At 33.4% G+C, this 19,850-nt stretch overlaps 2 protein-coding genes across 2 annotated transcripts in view; one reads left to right on the top strand and one right to left on the bottom strand.

Annotated features, from left to right (window-relative positions):
* The window catches only part of LOC108967787, a 291,336-nt gene that overhangs the window by 17,328 nt on the left and 254,158 nt on the right, over positions 1-19,850 (top strand). The gene's annotated exons all lie outside the window — the stretch shown is intronic.
* LOC108967929 overlaps positions 1-19,850 on the bottom strand; it is a 107,940-nt gene that overhangs the window by 11,713 nt on the left and 76,377 nt on the right. Inside the window, exons 10-12 of the mRNA XM_018931630.1 lie at positions 13,319-13,578; positions 3,001-3,105; positions 100-238 (exon numbers count right to left, since the gene is read on the bottom strand). Of these exons, the coding sequence (XP_018787175.1) occupies positions 100-238; positions 3,001-3,105; positions 13,319-13,578 (504 nt within the window). The remainder of the gene's footprint in view (positions 1-99; positions 239-3,000; positions 3,106-13,318; positions 13,579-19,850) is intronic.

The raw sequence follows: 19,850 nt of genomic DNA, 5'->3' as shown, positions 1-19,850 counted from the left end.
GTAATGGGAATGAGAAAATGAGAGTGAGTGAAATAAAAGCAATGTGCTTATAATGAATACTTTGCTGGAATGAATGTGCGCGCGCGTAAATATGCTCACCTCACCGCCCGCCGCATTGCTGGAGTAACTCATGCGCTTGACCTTCTTGAATGTGGCATCGTCCTCGGCCTCCTTCAATGCCTGCTCCAGCACGGTGTCCAATTCACGACTGCGTGGCTCATCCAGACCCTTGTAGCCGCTGTCGATGGATGGTGGATAGCGGCGAAGAAGCGAGAAGGAAAGGGAAATAAAAAAACGAAAAAAAAAAAATTAAGAAACAGCAATAATAGCAGCAGCCAAAAAAAAGGAAAAAAAAGAAGCGAAGCAGGAATAAAAATCATAATAATAAAATGCGCTAAGTGGAACAAAAGCGCGCCATATGAATGGGCGAACGCACAAAGCGCATAGCAAAAAGTCTATCCGCTTTAATATGCATGGAAAAAGGCACGTCTCAGTGCCAGTTTTTTGTGCGTTGGCAGTTTTTGCCTCATTCGAGGCGCTGCTGCGCTTCACTTCACGGCTGGCTCAACAGTCGATTGTATATGTGCAGTTGTCTGCTTGTGGCAAGTTGCAGTGGCATGCCGCTGCATGCATATACATTTTCATGAGTTGTGCCCGGCTTTAGCTGTTCCGCTACTCTTAAAATATTTGCTTAAACTTCGCTCATTCTTATGCCGCTCTACCGGTTTAATTCTGTATTGAGCGCGCACCATGACGTATACGTTATTAAAATACATTTTAATTTATCTACCACTTTCGCTGCGCTTTTGCCTATTATTTCTTGCACCCTAGTCGATTTTTTTTTTTTTTGATTACGCTTCTTCATACTCATTTGCAAGTTTTGTGTGCGTTTTCCTTTTCATTTTGGGTTTCATTTTCGGTTGCAGTCACGGCTGCAGTTTCATTACCACTGCGCTTAGTTTGCTCTGCTAAATAATGCGCAGTTTTTAAAATTGTAAAAAATCAGTTAATTGCGCAAAAAGTTATAGCATGACTATTTGCAAAAAAAAAAATAAAGCTGCATTCGTATGAATTGTGCAGAAAACAATTGTTGGCATTGGCTGTTGTAGCCAACCAACCCGTTAGTTTCTGCGCTTTTGTTGTGTAATCTGCAATTTGTTGTTTCTGGTTGGGGTATTTTGTATTTTAGTGCTTTTTTCTTCAATATTAGCCTTCGCTGTTTTTGCAGTTTATGTTTTTGTTATAGTTCTGCTTTATTTTTACTTAACTTTCTATATCATTGTTATGTTGGGTAGCTGGCAAAGGGTTCATAAGTTTGTACATGGCTTGATGAAATTCATTAAATATTAAAAAGTTTTTTTTTTTTTACTTCTTAGCATTTTTGAGTTTTTTTTTTAGTCTCCTCCCTTCCTTGCTCACGGATACTCATCGATATCTACAAGGTGCGTTCCAAAGTCGACTGGTGCGTTAGAATCCGCAACCTTTATCGATTGTCCAGTGAGAATTTCATGACATTTTACTTAATGGGAGTGAAGTTATTGCGTTTAAGTGTCAGTATATTTGTGTTATCGGTGCAAAAATGAGCTTCGAACATGAAATTTTGTTTTAAAATTGGTAAAACTTTTTTGAAACGTTTCAATTGATGAAACAAGTTTACGGCGATAATTGCCTATTCCGTGGCAGAGTGCACGAGTGGTTTCAACGTTTTAAAAGTGGTCGTGAGGACATAAATGACGATCAACTTGTGGGCCAATCGAAATCCATGATCACCGGAAATTCGATCGAAACTGCGAATGCTGCGTTCAACAAAAATCATCATTGAAACATCGATTTATCACATTTTGATCGAACTTACGAAAGGTACGTGCACTGACGACCAAAAATTCTTCACAATCTAACATTCGATCGACGCTTGTGACCGATTATTTGACCAAAAATCACATTTTAACCAATAACCACTCCCCGTTTTCATCTGATATGACACCGTACGACTTCTTCCTTTTCAGGAAAATGCATTTGACCATGAAAGGAAAGCGTTTTGCAAACGTAGAGGTCATTTAAAGACTTGCACCGGCATACTGGCGATCATACCGGCCAACGAGCTAAAACAATCGTTCGTCATGCTTTTGGACCGTGCAAAAAGCTATATTGAAGCAGAAGGAGACTATTTGGAATAAAATAAATTTCTTTTGCCAAAAAAAAAAAAAAAAAGAAGTTTTTTCTGTTTTATTTTTTAAAGTCCTGTTTACTTTGGAACACACCTTGTATATACGATCTAGATCTTCTGTGCTTAAGATATCTATGTGAAATTTCGCATACCATTGGCGCTGTCGAATCATTGTTGCATATAGCTGCCATACAAACTAACTGATAAAAATCAAGAAAAAGTATTTTCAGAGTCTTTTATGCTATGAAACTGGAACTTTGAAGTGTGAAATAGGTTCTTTGCAGTTGAGGTAACCACCTTTTCTCGTCTTGCCTACTATATAACACTGTGTTATCTATCGAAATCGATATTTTAATATTAAATGCATTCAATAGGCTCCTTCCTTCAGATAGTCGTTGTATTGCCTTAGCGGCAGCCTCTCCATAGTTACTTCGTTATAAACTGCACCCTGTGTATATTGTAGTGCTCTCTGCACTAAAAATTAAAGCAGAATACTAGCACAGCTCATACGGAGTTTTCGCAGTGACCTCCATCCGTTTAACGAAATGCAGCTAATAAAAATATGTGACTAAAGGTACAAAAATTTACACTTTTGTTATTATTAGTATTTTTTGTTATTATTACTATTTTTTGTTGCGCACACAGCAATCATAATATATACTTGTTTCATAGTAACCGCATGCGGACCACTAAATTTGGCGTACGCTGCGTATACGTGACAATAAATAACTGCACATAAACACTTGAAAGTTCGACTAAGTATAACATATGCACACTCGTGTATATATGCGTATAAGCATTTCTACATTTACAGTTATATTTTCAACACTTACGGTAATCCCAATTCGCTAAAGGCACCACCAGCACCGCCGCCCTTGCCGCGGCGTATTGTCGAACGATTCGTTTTTCGCACCGTGCGCAAATCGGTCTCCCAGAAACTAGAAAGTGAAAAATTGAAAAAAGAAAGAACAAAAATAAGTAAAGATATTGCAACCAAAATGAATTTATGAAAAAGATGCTAAGAAATTGAAATAAGTAATAAACAGAAGTGAAATCATATATACATATAGACATGTATATTTGTACCTATAACTGGGAGTATAATATATACGTATATTTTTATGAGTGTATATGTGTTCACATATACCTACCTACAAAAATTTATAAGTGAAATGTATTAATATATATGGTTCTCATCTACAACATATGAAGAGTATACTTCTCAACTGAATGCAGGTGAGAAAATATTATGTTAACACTGATGTGCTGTGTGCGTGTGTGTGTGACGAAGGTTAAGTAGAGAGTGAAATGTGTCAAATAAAAGTAGAAATATAAGGAAATAGTATTACTTCTCATATTATAACATTTTTATTTCACCTTTCATTTCATTTCACTTTTCTGTTGTAAACAGACAATGCTCATTGAAAGTGATAGTTTTCTACTTTTCTCTGGAAAATTTTTAGCGCAAAACTGTTAGTAGACATGCACACGGTTCACACATAAAATGTGCATTTCTTTGTGCGTCTGCGTGTGTGGCACAAAATCATTTTATTACCCCTAAGCATATTATTTTCATATAAGGTGGCAGCATGTGTGTGAAATATCGGGGCCGAGCGTGACAGCAGGACAATTGTAAATTATGTGAGATGTGCTGTTTATATATATATATGTGTTATACTTAGTGCATACGTACATATGTGATAGATTAAAATTTTGAAAAAAATTACTGAGAACATACTATATAACTGTAAATACATATATACACATATCGTCACCCAAACTACAAAATAACATAGCAACTCGTTTCAAAAGTTTACAGTCGTAGGAAAAATGATATACGAAAAGAAACTGAACATATTAAAACAAAAGGTGAGTTTTGGTTATACATTTTTTACATATTGTTTATAAAATGGTTAGGTATTGGTTATATATGACAGCTAAAGCTGAAAATCTTACGTTACCGATATTAATTATGGTGTTGTGAATCCTAAGCAATAAAAAACTAATTTTCTATTTGTTTGATAATACGTTGTTTCGCATTTTAGGTGATGATATGTATTAGTATGTCCAATATATAAAAATATTTGTGTACAGTTCTCAAAATTATAGTCAGCTATATGTTTCATTCGTAGTTATTACCCGGAAACCCATATTTTATTTTAAAAATCGTCACATAGCGCCAAAATATATAACAAAGTTTCGGTTCATTCGTTCGTCTGTCAGGGCGTGCAAGCGATAAAGTAAAAGTAAAGCGATAAAGAAATTTTCCGTACTCCCCACAGATGGTTGGTATTGCAGATGGGCGCAATTGGTACAATGCCACGCCCACAAAATTGTGTTAAGCGAAAACCCATAAATAGTGCCATACCCAAGCACTAAGCTAAGATACAATGCTTTATTTTCATACAGGGGTCGCCGTACTGATGGACATCTGTGAGCTAAGAAACCGCACAAAAAATGTAGAAATTGAACAATAGGCGTGGCACTGCCCACTTTTAGGTGAAATCCAATATTTTGGGAACTACTTGGCATATTAAATTGCATTCAAATTTGATATAAAGTTTAGATAACCACCACCACCACCATTCCATCACAAGCTATAATTAGACGGAATCGGCTGATAATAACACCTTCAAGGTGTTATGCGCTAAAATTGTCGAAATCGGCCTATAACTTTTCAAGGGCCCAGACACCAAATATGTGGAGAAAAGTTCATATGACTGATTTTTTACTGAATCTATTGGTCAATCTGTGAACTCTAGTAATGAAATTTGGGGAGAATATTTTTGCGCATAGCGTCGTGCCGAAATTGGATAAAATCGAGTAAAAGCTTCTCTTAGGTCCCATATATGTATGTACCTAATATAAATATTATATTTTCGAACTTTCGGTTGATTTTATATCCCATCTATCGACGAAAGTTATTTTTACGTTATATTATGCTATGTTATTTTATGTTGTGTTATTTTATGTTGTGTTGTGTTATGTTATGTTATGTTATGTTATATTACTTATGTTATGTCATTTTATGTTGTGTTGTGTTATGTTATGTTATTTTATGTTATGTTATGTTGTGTTATGTTATGTTATGTTATTTTATGTTATGTTATGTTAAGTTATATTATGAACATATGTATGTTTTGTTATAACACTATATATTCTGTTACTTACTATATAAATTACGTTATGTTATGACAAATTACTTAATGTTACTGTTGCATCGTGTTGCATTTTACTAAGTTTTGTTGCACTTCTAAATTTTTCAACCGTGCTTGTTCACTTATTATACACACAGAATATTTACGTGGATACCACTACAAAAGTAGATATTCTTACAATACTATAAATTCATACAAAAAAATTTTCGAAATTTGTTCAAAATTAAGTTTTCTTCCATTTTTCAACATTCTCTTTCTTCCTGGGCATTCCCTACTTTTTCACTTTTCTCTACAAACATATCAATTTCGCAATTATCCCACAATCGGATAATCTAAATTAATTGCAATAATATTGTGAGAATACTTTCATTCTCCTAATAGGTTCTTCATTTAATGCTTCTCAATTACATTTACGCAATAATAATGTCAACACAGTACTGATGTCAATGCATGGTCATTGGCCTTGACAGCAGTGAGTGTAAGCAAAGAAACACAGCAGAAAAAAAGGGAAGAAAAAAGTTAGCAAAATGAAGAGAAGAAAAAATTTAAGAGTAGCTTGTGGGCTGAGAAATTAATTTTCAAGCAAAAAATCATTGTGAGGAGAGCTCTATAGATATATTTACAAAAGAAAGGTCAGAGTACATCCATATGTACATACGTGGTACAAAAACATATTTATGTGAAGTGTTTATGTGATTGTGCATGGAAGCATGCCAATTTGAGTTATTGAACTTGAGACGTTTGCGCAACCCATTCAAGGCGTTGTTGATGTGTCAGTTTAGGTGGCAATGCTCGTTCGCAGCAAAATTTTGCACGACAGTACTATCACAGCTACGAGGCGAGCACAGCTTGGCAAATTGCCGTAGAAAACTCCAGAAAGAGTGAAAAAATAAAATTTGGCAAACATTATTGCTTTTTACAGTTAAATTTTGCCTCTTTGGTATTTCATATTTCCAAAATATTTTGTTATTTTTTGTGCTTTTGCAGGAGGCACCCATTTTTGGTGGAAATCGGTATTTTTCGGCTAGGTAATCGATTTTAAATTATCTTTTGTTTGCCATTTCCGTTTTTGCAATGACTTCCTGTTTGTATGTTTGAGTATGTGTTTTGCCGAAATACCAAAACGCGAGCGCAAAGGTTCCCTTTATTGCCCTGCGATTTCTTTTGCCAACGCCTTCGCCGGCGATATGGCAGGTGTGATAAATGGACTGTTATCGCTTTATTAAGCAATAAAATTGAAATATGGCCATTGCCGCTGCATTGCGTCCGAAACACGAAAATTACGAAATAAAGTATTGAAAGGAAATAAAAATATAATTGAATACAGACGACGAAATTGGTCCATGCTCATACACAAACATACTAATGCACCACAGAAAGCGCTGTTGGCCGCGTACGTGCGCCGAAAATTGTTTGCTTATTTCTATTTCATTTCATAATAATTCACTTTGCGCGCAATATCCTTGAGACGCTGAGTATTGGCAAGCGTAGATTGCAAAATCATATTTGAAATTCGGTTTTTATTTTATTTTTTTTTTTTCAAAATTCTTATGGCTGTTTGGAAAGAAAAGGGCAAATTTTAGGGCAATACTATTAGGCCAGGATGAGTAATGGAAGGTATATCTATCGAAGCAATCATTACTTCTTTAATTAAAAGCTAATTTATATCTGCATATTATCCGTATTGCTTTGTTGTTTTACAAGTAGTTATATACATACATAGCTAAAGAGTCATTACCTATAATTACTAATTGGCTAAATAATCATTACTTATATAATTGCACATCGAAAAAAATGCATTCATTATCACATACTGCTTTCTTTTATAGCCTAATCTTCAACTAAATGTACCTAACTAAATAATCATTATATTTGCAATTAAAAACAAACTATGCTATCATTACTATTATGATTACACGACAAAAAGTATTTGCAGATTGTCGCTTGGTTTTACTGTATAGTCAGCTTTTACAAGTATGTACATAAATTTACAAAATAAGTAAGTAATCATTACACTAACAATTACTTCAAAAAAATTCGTATGACTATGACTGACGCTTTCTTTTCCTGCTTAATCAGCTTATATAAATACAGAACAAAGTGGTAATTATCTCTTTAATTACAAACAAAATATGTAATCATTACTCTTATGATTATATGGCAAATATTATTTGTAATAATAGCTAATACAAATATATACATAACAAAGTAATCATTACATTTTGATTTAAAAATTAAGTAAATAAGCATTACTCATATGTATATTATTATTATATGAAATAAAATCTGTATATTACCTCTTTGTTTTAGTGCTAAGTATTTTTTAAAATAATTCCAACCCTAATTAGTTAAAAATTTAATGATGTCATTACATTTTTAATTACAAAATACCCAAATAATCATTACTTATGTGATTACTTGTAGAAAAGGCTTTATTTCGCTTTCTTTAATCACCAGACCTATTCTTTATTATATTCCAAGTAATACGGCTAATTAGCCACATATGTCGAAATTAATTTGTATTTATTTATTTATTTATCACGTTGAGGGTACCGATTTATTGTGGGTTTCAATTGAGACATGTGACATAGTGTTTCAATAAATTGTGTCTGTCAACCCATGTCTTAATCGCCTTACTCATTATTTTAATTAGGCAGTGCATTTAAATTAAATGGTCAGTCAAAGAGGTAATATTATATATAATATTATGGGTAAAATATTTATGTTGTAGAGGTGGATTAGTTGTTTGAGATGGTGTTAAGATAATTCGTTTATATGATGATTTTTTCTTATGTTATGCCTTGGTATTCGGTGTCGTTCTGTGGCTTCAATAATTTTTTGATTTATGGGGCGCTGTAATCTTATGTTAATTTATTTTAGGTCACGTTATGTAACGTTAAGTTACGTTAAGCTAAGTTACCGTTCGTTGTGTTGGGTTAAGATACGGTAAGCTAAGTTATGTTACGTTATGCTCTCTTAAGTTTCGTTACGTTAAAATATGTTAACCTAAATTATCATACGACGTTACGTGGAGTTACGTAACGTTAATATACGTTATAGTTAAGTTATGTTACCTTATGCTATCTTGAGTTATGTTAAGACACGTTAAGCCATTACGTTCTAACGTAACGTTACGTAAAGCGGCGTTACGTAAAGCGACGTTACGTAAGGTCAMGTTACGTAAAGTRACGTTACGTAAGGTCACGTTACGTAATGTGACGTTAAGTAAAGTCACGTTACCTAAGGTAACGTTACGTAAAGTCACGTTACGTAAAGTGAAGGTCAGTTACGTTACTTTAATTTACTGTACGCGATGCTATGTAACCAAAAGTCAAAAAAATTCAACATTAAATTCATTGTACAGAAGATATTACCTAAAAGAAATCCTGAAGCATATGTAAATGGAGCACGTTTATACGTACACATCTCCATGTCCATACAAAAGAATAAATGCTTACGCATATGCTACATACATTAGCTAAGCGGCGCCTGCGGATACAAATGCTCTACACTTTTTCATGCTCACACCGCCTAAGCTCATACTTATGCAATTCATTGTCGACAAAGACCACTTAGACACGTCAGACACGCAGTTAGTCAGTTCATCAAAGTCAGTTAAAGAAAGTACGAGCTGAAATACCATACGAAATGTAATGACTGAGCGATGAGTAGAGGCTATTTACTCAACGCACATATGTGCGTATGTATGCGTGACTAAAGGGCATGACAAACACATATGCAGGCGAAAGGAAAAAACACAAATACTTTACAATTTCCGCTTTACCACGCTCTTGAAGGCCAGAGAATAGACAAGCGCAAAAAGTGCGAATAAATTGCGTAAAGCATTTTTGAGTGCTGCGGAAAGAGAGCGGAGAAGAAGAGAAAATGTACATATGGCAGTATTGGAAATGTTGAAATGCTTTAAATTTCAACGCCTATGGTCATTTGAAAGTAATCAAGATAACGGAACACTTGGTTGTAGTGAAATGGTGCAAATGTGTCACACACACTGCTGGCATACATTTGTATGTATGTACTTACAAATGTAAAAAGGATATAGTTTGATGGCAATAGAGATTGGCTTACAATCAAGATTTAGGTTAGTTTGATGCGAAAAGTTAAATAAAAGAAAAAGTTAAATTGCACGAAGAATTACAAACACTTTTTTGTATAGCAAGTGTACTGGTAATGACAATGGTTTTATATATGATATAGTATTTGTGTTAGTTATTTGAATAATAGTATTTTGTATTTGTATTGTTATTGGAATTGGTTTTGTTAATGGTACTGGTATTGGTTTAGGTATTGGTATTGGTATTGGTATTGGTATTGGTATTGTTATTGGTATTGATATTGATATTGGTATTGGTATTGGTTTAGGTATTGGTATTAGTATTTTTATTGGTATGGTATTCATATTGACATTTGTGTTGGTACTGGTGTTGATATTGGTATTGACATTGATAATGGTAATTGTAGATGTATTATTATTGGTAATGCAAAAACAAAAAGATTGAAAATAGTAAAAAATTGTTTGTTGTTTATAATGAAAAGACTTAACAGTAATGCTAGGGTAACAAAAGTATATTATGAAGGCTAGAGTAATATAAGTTTTAATCATTATTGCGACACTAATACTGTTTACACTACTATAAGAGATTAGCAAATACTAAAAGCAAAGGAAGTCGTGATAATTAATATGTAATGTAAGACATGTATTAGTAATTTCAATAATTATGATTTAAAAAGCTTTTTGCATGAATGATTATTGTAATGGTAGTTATAATGAAACAAGTATTTGAAATGGCAAGAGCACTTTAACAAGTAATGTTATTCTTAGATAAGAGAATTATCTTCTTCAGGAATACATATATATTATATATAATTAGCGATCCCTCAAAAGGCATACAAAAACAAACATAAATAATTATATCCAGCTTTGGTATACTTAAGTGCTAGCATTCTATTGTGTGTGTAACCGTAGCAATTTTTTGCCCCATCCAATTATCGCTTATGTCCAGCTGTGTTATTAATTATCTGTCAGCGGTTGAGATTTGCCTTAAATCCTTCGTTATTGCTTTACCAACAACCGCATTTTTTGCGCATATATGCTTATAAGATTACATAAGCAAACAACAACCATTTGCCATGCTGTCTCTTCCACACTCGTTTACCGACAATACCTATTTTATCTTGTCTTTTATTTTATCTCAGCCTTTGCTGCGCATTAACTTTCACTTTCACCATCAACGCTTGGTTATAAATGCTGTTGAACAGCCCTGCAAGCATTGTGTGAGGCCAGTTGAATGAAAAACGGAAATTACTTTTACTGATTTCGTCACTATTGGTGTCTGCCGACTGCATAACGCTTAAAGGCACATGACTATGGCAAGTATACAAGGTCTCCGCAGATTGATTAGCCTACATTTAGGCGTAAATGGAAAAAAATTGCCTCTGGACAATAGTAGTTATGTAGATAGCCATCAGTGCTAAAGCGTATATAATGACCCTTTTCTTTTCAATTATAGTGTCAGTGCATTGTCTTTGGTTATGGTTGGGGAATATATTGTGCAATTTAAGAGAAAGTATCTCCTTTATAAGAGATACATAAAGTTCGATTTTTTATACTTTGAAGTGAGTGTTTACTTGTTTCATGAATGTGAGTTTTTTGCTAATATTAAGAAATTTATATTTTTCTCTCTCTTTTTTAATGTTTATATATCTTGGGCCCATATATTTGATAAAAAATTGCATTTATTTGTTTGGGGCTTAAAATATCAAATCACATTCAGCTTATGAAACGAAGCGTGGTCGGATTATTTCTAATAAGCTGCACACATAGCATACTTTAAGGCGATTTTGCTTACTTACTTCTAGAAAATATTGAATAGATGAAATCGCTTTATAAAATGTGAATTATTTGGGATGTTGACAAAATGTTAGCAAACAGGAAATTCGTAAAAAATAAAGGGTGCTTGCTATGTACCACCTATCAAAAAACAATATTTGTGTTTATTTATTGGTATTGATAATGGTATTTGTATTTATATTGGTATTGGTATTGGTATTGTTACTGTTATATATATTGTTTTTGTAATACACAAGTTCAAGGAAAATAGTCAAAAAATCGTTTGATTAATCTTCAGATAGACAGATGGATTCAAAAAGTATAAAATAAAGTGTGATTCCTAAATAACAAAAATGAAAAGTATTTCTTAAATTTTTATAAGAAATAATAGATTTGATCAAAATATAGACTTAAAAAATATGTCAAAGAAAACTTCTATACTGAATTAATAATTAATATTCAAAAAGTATTTAATATACTTCATCAGTTTCCCAAAACTGAAATTTTATTTTTACTACTCTATGGTCTCTAGTGTCATTTCTTGTCTATTCTTTTGAGTGCTTCAGATTTTAAGCAATGATTGTCAAGCTCTCCTCATGCCATACCTTCTCGTCATGTTAATTTTTGAAACATGTCATGCGAAAAAACAAAACAAAAAAAAAAAAAAAAAACTATTAATATAACATAAACGGATGAACTACTTTGTCCTACATAAGTCATAATGAATATGCGCCTAAAACTATGCAACATCCAATTTTTATGATCATTTATAACAGAGTAGTCGTAAGTAATCCAAATAAAACGCTACAATGCGTGCAGTTTTTTCTTACTAAGCAAATATGATAACGCATAAAAGTCAAAAAAAAGTATGCCATATAAATCTGTGTACATAAGATACATATGAGTTGGACAAATTATTATGTTCTTGTCAGTATTATGAAATGATATGACAAAAGCTGCAATATGTTAGGATTTTTTATTAAGTATGAAATAGTTGGAGCAGGGATTATATAAATATTTTACTTGCTAAAATCTCGTTTAAAGAAACAAATATGAAGTAATACAGAAGCGCATGGAACATTTAAGTAAGCCTCACTTATTACCTATAGTACCTATCAGATAAAGAGTTCCAACATAATTATACCCTGAACAGGGTGTTTTAAGTTTGTCACGAAGTTCATAACCCCCAGAAGGTAAAGTATATATATAAATGATCAGTATGTCGAGCTGAGTCGATTTAGCCATGTCCGTCTGTCTGTCCATCTGTCTGTCTGTATATACATATACGAACTAGTCGCTCAGTTTTTTATTATTATTTAAGTTATCGTTTTGAAATTTTGTAAACGTCATTTTCTCTTGAAGAAGGTGCTCATTTGGCGGAACTGCCGATATCGGACCACCATAACATATAGCTGCCATACAAACCGATCGATCGGAATCAAAAGCTTGTATGGAAAACTTTCGCGTCTGACGTTGTATCTTCACGAAATTTGGCATGGATTATTGCTTAAGGTATCAGTCATTGCTTAAGGTCCAAAAAAATTTTTCAGAACGAATTAACGATGCACCTGTGAAGGGTATTTACCTTCGGTATTACCGAAGTTAACGTTTTTTCTTATTTTTCTATGAAATTGTTCTAATAAACTATTAAAAGAACTTTTTCTTAGTAGCTTAGAAAATAATATATGTTGCATTTATTTGATTTTGGCCATTTCCACTTTATACTTTCTTTTAAAGAAGGTGAAGCAATATAATTTTTGTCTATGATTCTAATGATTCTCTAACTTTTTTTTACTCTATCTCTATCTGTAACTTAATATCCCTCTTCCTCTTGATCTATTTTCTCTATATTTATATTTTTTCTATACGCTCGATATAAGCTTCCCTCTTTCTGTTCTCTTTCTCTTTCGTTCACACCCGCTTTCTTTATCTTTCTTCCCTTCACACTCTCTAATTCCGTATCTATTTTCCTCTCACTTCACAGCGTAACCTCCTACTCATTTAATCACTCTATACTAAAAATAAAAAATTCTCAACACTGAATTCATTTGACAGAAGATATCAAATTTATGTAATTGAAATGAACTCTCCATACTCAACTTAAGCTCATTTGTATCAGTTTCTAAGTAATTTTTGCTTACTCACCGTTTCAAATCCGGACTCGCTGTGTAGGGCGCCGAAACTTCCTTGATTTTCAAAACAATTATTGCTGTTATGAAAATGCAAATAATATTGATGACCGTCAGCAACGAGGATATAATGCCATTAATGAAAAACTCCGTTGGCAAATAATTTGTGTAGAGAAATGGATAGGAAGTGTTGCCATCCAAAGGCTCGTCTTTCAAGTGTGGTATGCGTATGCCAGGATAAATAAGCCAAATACAAGCCAAGGCCCAGTAGAGACCCTAATGAAAAAGAAAGGTTATCGAATTACATGAAATGTGCAGGAAGTGGAATAATCACTGAAATTCTGAGAATAATTTTTAAAGCAGAATATGCGCTGCTTTTCATGACCCTTAAAATTTAGCTCAGCATATTACTTATAAATATAATCTAATACATTGCTAAACATTTTCCTGGAAATTTCTGAAAAATTCTGTGCTCTTTCTCCCCCAATACGCGCGGTGTTGACTAAATTTATGCAGAAAATCCGTTTGCATGTCATTTGTCTCGCTTTCATGGCTTGACACACTTTTTTTTGTCATTGGGTCAACCAGCCGCCAATAAATCCTACCACAGCATAAAACTACAATACGTATTTACATATATAATAAAAATATAACCCACGCTGTCTGCTGCTGGTATGTTCCCTCCTCATTTTTACGCTTTGTTGAGAACACATATTTATTTATCGTTTGTGCAATGCAAATTAAATGCGGCTGCGCATGCGGAAAAGTCTTAATAAAATAAACCATTGACCTGTCTGCTCGGGCTGGCGCGGAGATATATGTGTTGTGGATTTATTGAAAAAAGCGAAAGCATAAATATTTTTTTGTTGTATTAAGATGCGCATGAACCCATAAATTTGTTTGATCGAGTGTGCCTTCTAGGAAATTTTTTTTCATTTGGACGATAGTCTTAGATTTTCAAGAGTCACAACTCAGAGACGGTTGTGTAAACTAAGGTGATAAGAGTGAGGAAACATTGAAATATAGGGTAGTCGAAAAAGTCTTTTCGTATTTCTAATCAAACTTCAACTTATTTTTTTTTTGCATTTATAATAAACTTTAATGAACCTAATATGTATCATTTTGGTTGACCGCTTTTTGCCATTTTTCCGCTAGAAACATTATTCCCTCAGTATAAAAATTGTCTGGTTTCTCGGCGAAAAACTGCGAAAGTAATTTTCATAGGCTTTTCTTGAAGCCCACTTTACTCCATTAAGAGAGTACTGCATTGACCGAAACTCATGATAGTTCGATGGTGCAAGGTCAGGGCTATATGATGGATTGCATCAAAACTTTCTCAGCTTTTGCCGAGTCATCAAAGTTGTGTGTGGCCTAGCGTTGTCCTGATGGAAGACGAAGCGGTTTCTGTTGATTAGTTCTGCCCATTTTTTCTCCATTGCTTACTTGATTCTAATCAGTTGTTGGCAGTAAAATATAGAATCAATAGAACGGCCTGTCTGGAGCAACTCAGAGTGGATGATTCCTTTCTAATCCCACCAAACACTCAGCACAACCCTTTCGAGGGGTCAATCCTGGCTTCATTTTTTGATCTTCATCACGCTTGGATCATGATCTTTTTCGCACTTCATTGTCGTATTGCATCCACTCTTCGTCTCCTGTTACCATTCGATGCAGAAATGGATCGATTTCATTTCGTTTCAAATTCAGATGCAAATTCGGTTCATTAAATTTTTCACAGACAATTCATGTGGTATCCAAGCATCTTCTTTTTGTATGTAGCCTCTTTTAAATGATTCAAAACCATTTAATGATGATCGTTAACGATGAATGTTTAGTTCCTTAGCGATGTCATAGGTGCTTATGTGAAGGTCCTTGTCAATATTTTCCATAATTTTATCGACTTTCCAACGATAGGATGACCAGAGCGTAGTGCATTTTTCACTGTTGTGCTACACAAACTGATACAGCATCATCTCTTCAAAATTTGCATTTTTCAGTGATGGCTAGCGTGGCATTCTTCCCTTTTTTTAAAAAAATTTCAAAATTAGCTTAATTTTTCCTATAGGCAGCTATATACAGCCCATATAAATACATTTTTTATTTCAATAAAAGCTTTGATTCTGCATTTTAATAGTTGCACGCAAATACCGTTGTTATTGTATATTTATATATACATATTTTATTTTAACCATACTTTGAAGTTGTGACTTGTAAATATAGCAGCTTGCCAACGCCAGCTTATTCTTTGTATTCCTTCTTATTCCTAGAAATTTTTGGAAGCTTTTAACAGCATAGGCCTCCACTTGTTATACATATACAAATAAGCTTATATTTATGTAGCCTGCCTTGCTTGTGTCATTGGTATAAAAAGCGGTTAATGTGTGCGTAAAAAAATGCCGAACCTGAGTCAGTTGTGACAGGAATGGAAATGAGTCAGCGTGCTCAGTCACATAAATTTTGCACTCGTCCCATTTACCGTAAGATTTATGTCGTTTGTGTGGCCGTTATTCTGGGGCTGTATCTTTTAACTTTCACGAGTTTTAAAGCGATGACTCGAATGTTATTGAATATATAATTAATAATAGAAAAAATGTTAGTTTGAGTTCAAAAACAGTTGAGTAAATATGGTCTCAAAAAATTAAAAAATTCGAAGGATAATTAGTGAAGTGGTCATTAGTGATTAATTTTGAAACATTAGAGTCTAACTCAGTGTTTATGAGCCGCGTTGGTCTTTTAACATCGTTGCTTTTTTGTAAAATGAATTTATTAATTTGGGTGTGAAAATTTCATTTAAAGAGATTTCGGCTAAAAAGGCATAACTTTATGACAAACTTCCTGTTGAAAGTAGTTTTTAATCACAAACCCTTAAACTCTTATTTAATAATTATAATCACTGAGTTTATGAAACTTTACATCCGTAAACTCGAGCTTAACTTTACACTAGGCAAATGGTCTTAATTAACCAAACTCTGAGTGTGCGAGCTTAATCTTAAACACCCAAACTAGTAGTTAATTTATTACTATACAAAATGAAGTTTAACTTGGAGTTTGTAATCTATTTTTACCATCGGTCATTTTCTATTTATTATATTATTTTGAGTTCAAAATTTATGGCAAACTAGGTCTTCATGAGTGGCATTTAACCTTAAACCTCTAAGCTGGAGTTCAATTTATTACTGTACAGAATTGTTATAAGATCCTATTTTGATAATGATAATGGGCCTATTTGGAGATTATGAGTAGTGTTTAAGCTTAAACTCTTGCTTTAGTTTAAAACTGTATAATATTATTAGTCAGTTTGTTAGTAGGGTTTAACCCCAAACCCGTAATCTTGTGTATGATTTATTACTATGAAAACCCGTGCGTGAGTTTAACGCAGTGTTTATGATGAGGATTAAAGTTTAAACCCTAAAACTTGTGTTTGATTTATCGCTATCCTTAATAAGTCCAACTCATAGTTCTCAACTATGGTTTACTGTGGGTTTGGAAATCAGTTGATATTTAACTGTCGAAGGACAAATACTGAGTTTATGAGTAGTGTTCGTGAGCCAAAATTTGAGTTTATGAATAGTGTTAAAGCTTCGTAGTAAAAAGTCCTTAAAATATCCAACTCATAGTTCACCATAATGGATTATTTTGGCTTTAAAAATTTGCTGATATTTAAGGGGAACAAAAAATATGCGAAGGACCAACACCGAGTTTATGAGTAGTACTTAACTTTTAACATTATGTAAAGCATTCTATTGAATACATACTAGCTGAGATAATTCTTTAACCTTATAAGATTCGATAGTACCATTTGCCACACTTTTATTGAAATTTAAAGACTTTTATTCCCCACTTTAATTGTGGAGATAACAGTAAAAAATTTGTGCATCTGTTATATTATAGGGATAGTGCTTTTTTTTCTACAAAGTATTTTTTATATAATATAATTATTTCCTATTATGAAAATGATATTGAAGCCTAAAGGTAGGCAACGTTTTCTGTCGGAGAGGTAAAATAAATGATTAAAAAATGAAATTAAATTAAAATTTACTTTCGTATTTAAAACGCTCCATTTTTAGATGGTGAGCTCAAACAATAAGTACTATTTTCTTATTGTTGGCTTTAAAAATATTTCATAGACAAAAAACAATTTCGGAAATTATTTTTCGTACAACATTCTAATCTCCAAAAGCAGTGAAATTAGTTTGCAAAACTACAAAAACTATCTCAAAAGAGCTTAATTTATGACCAACTAATATTTTTTTTCTCTGTTAAATTTGTGTAAAATTCAGCAACGTCGCCATAAGGTAGTCAACCAGCTTAGGGAAGCACATAGTACAGCTTCGAAATAAAAATAAAAGTACCACAGCGGCAACATCATAAATTAGGCTAGCTAATTCAATTTGTTGATTAAGTGACTGCTAAGTGGCTTTAAAGAAAACGCAAAAGCCATTAAAGTACAGAGTGAGCGATTACTAGTTACATAAGTTACGACGCCGTCTGAGTTTGCTCAGAAAACTTGAACTATCATAAATCTAGACGAAAATATGCACACAGCCGTTGTCTTATAAAAAAATAAAACACAGAGTGGTAGAAAGTAATAAGAAAGCAGCTGCAGATTAAGTTGCCGAAACTGCGTCCAGAGCGTTGCTCAAAATGAGTGCAAGTCTGCGACATTGGCAAGCAGACACCAGTGAGTGCACCAACGCACCCGACCTCAATAAAGACAACACTAAATTAGCTGGCTTAAATTTTGGAGGGTGCGTACATTACACAAATGGATTTTGAAAGCAATTAGATATCATTTAAACGAAATGCTAATTTAATGCCTGGCGTTTTTACTGGTGGCTGTCTGGGTCTTTGGTGAACTTGTCTCAGACATTTAGTACATTTCTCATTTGACTCCTCGCAGTTGGATTACATGAAAATTTGAGTTATTGCCTTGTTTTTAAGTCATCATTTATCAAGTGACCGTTTGAAGGCTACGAAGGCATTTGCAAAAGTAGTGAATGGGAGCTTAGAAATGTGCAAGTGAAAGAGTCTGAGTTTTGTAACATTCATGTTCTTATTACGTGCATATTCTTAGAGTAAGTTAGCATTAGGTTAAGTAAGGTGAAGTGATCGATCCTAACAGAGAACTCAAATGGACAGCTTCGAACGCCGGTCCTTTGGTTTGCCTAAAATGTCTATATAACTAATCATTAGACTCTTATAAATCCCTAGATAATGTAGAAGAAAGTTCTAGTATGTTTTCATTTTCATTCTCTTCCATACATTTTTGGTTCCGTCTTAGAAGATTTGCAGCCTTCCAACAGTAATGCTTAGTGGACCAGTAAGATCTTCTACGATGGCAGCAACATGAGCTTTACTAAGTTCAGTCATCTCCTAGTAATATTCAGCACTCAAAACAGGGAGTTACTATATTCAAATCTATTTATCATTAAATTGCCTTTAGTGATTCTGCTAATGGAATCTTTTTTCTACTTTTAATGGAGTTCTTTTAGTCGGAAAAATATTCTTAAAATGCAGATAGGCTATCATTAAGCCCATTATACTCTCCACTTTTGCACCTCTTCCACCAAGTTGCGATCATAGGTGTAGGTGGCTACTAGTGGCCTCTTTAAGGTCACTAGATTCCAATTTGCCTCGAAGCAGAAGTGGTTCTAACTACCACCAACAAATGAAGTAGAAACTGATCTATCTACCATCAACACTATTCGAAAGAACCATATGTTGTTAATGTTTCAAGCCATGAGCTATTTCTTTAAGGGCTATAGCTTCAAACAAACATTGAAATAGTCTAGGTCAGCTAAGGATAATTGTGTTGCTATTTGCCCCAAACAGGGTAATACGTCTGAATTGTCACTTCCTTCTTTTCCCATGTTACTCTCTACCCAGATGACTTTTACTGATTTTTTAGTTAGAGTCCAGTTAATGCCTTTTTGCATATTCTAACTCAATAAACTTAGTGTTGGCATTTATAGCCTTAGCTGTCGCTTCGTCATTCACAAGAACGATGATGGAACGGTGAGAAGAGAAACGCCTTCTGTTATGCCAATAATTAAAAAAATTCGGCCTGAAGACTGAGACTGAATTACAGTCATTTAGTTTGAAGCTAGTTTTTCCATATGGATTACTGCAAACGAAGTCTGCTCCTATTGACGGATGACACTTGAAATTTGAAAAGCTTTGAAAGTCGTTATTTCAATGAGTTTTTTGCAGTTTTGTTTTTTGTCAACTATACCCTAATCTACGTAACAATGAAACGGGTTTGAAAAAAAAAATAAATTATTTAAACAAATTCCTGTTTTCTCCGAATGAATATATAAACTATATATCTGGTATTTTAAATCTCTAAGAAAAACTGTCTTCAAAATGCCTACAACTAAAGATTTCATAAAACCTTTTTACAAAAATTTTTTAAATCTTTTTCGTAACTTTTGACCAAATTTTAAAGGAGTCTGTCGTTCCCATTGTCTATAATAAAAAAAATATGAATCTTTTTTTAGTAAAAAAAATTTATTCCATAAATTATTTATTTTTACCATATTTTCAAATAA

Source organism: Bactrocera latifrons, unplaced genomic scaffold (assembly GCF_001853355.1).
Source record: "Bactrocera latifrons isolate USDA-ARS-PBARC rearing strain unplaced genomic scaffold, ASM185335v1 scaffold_2, whole genome shotgun sequence".
Lineage (NCBI taxonomy): Eukaryota > Metazoa > Arthropoda > Insecta > Diptera > Tephritidae > Bactrocera > Bactrocera latifrons.
This window is presented reverse-complemented; position numbering and strand designations above follow the sequence as displayed.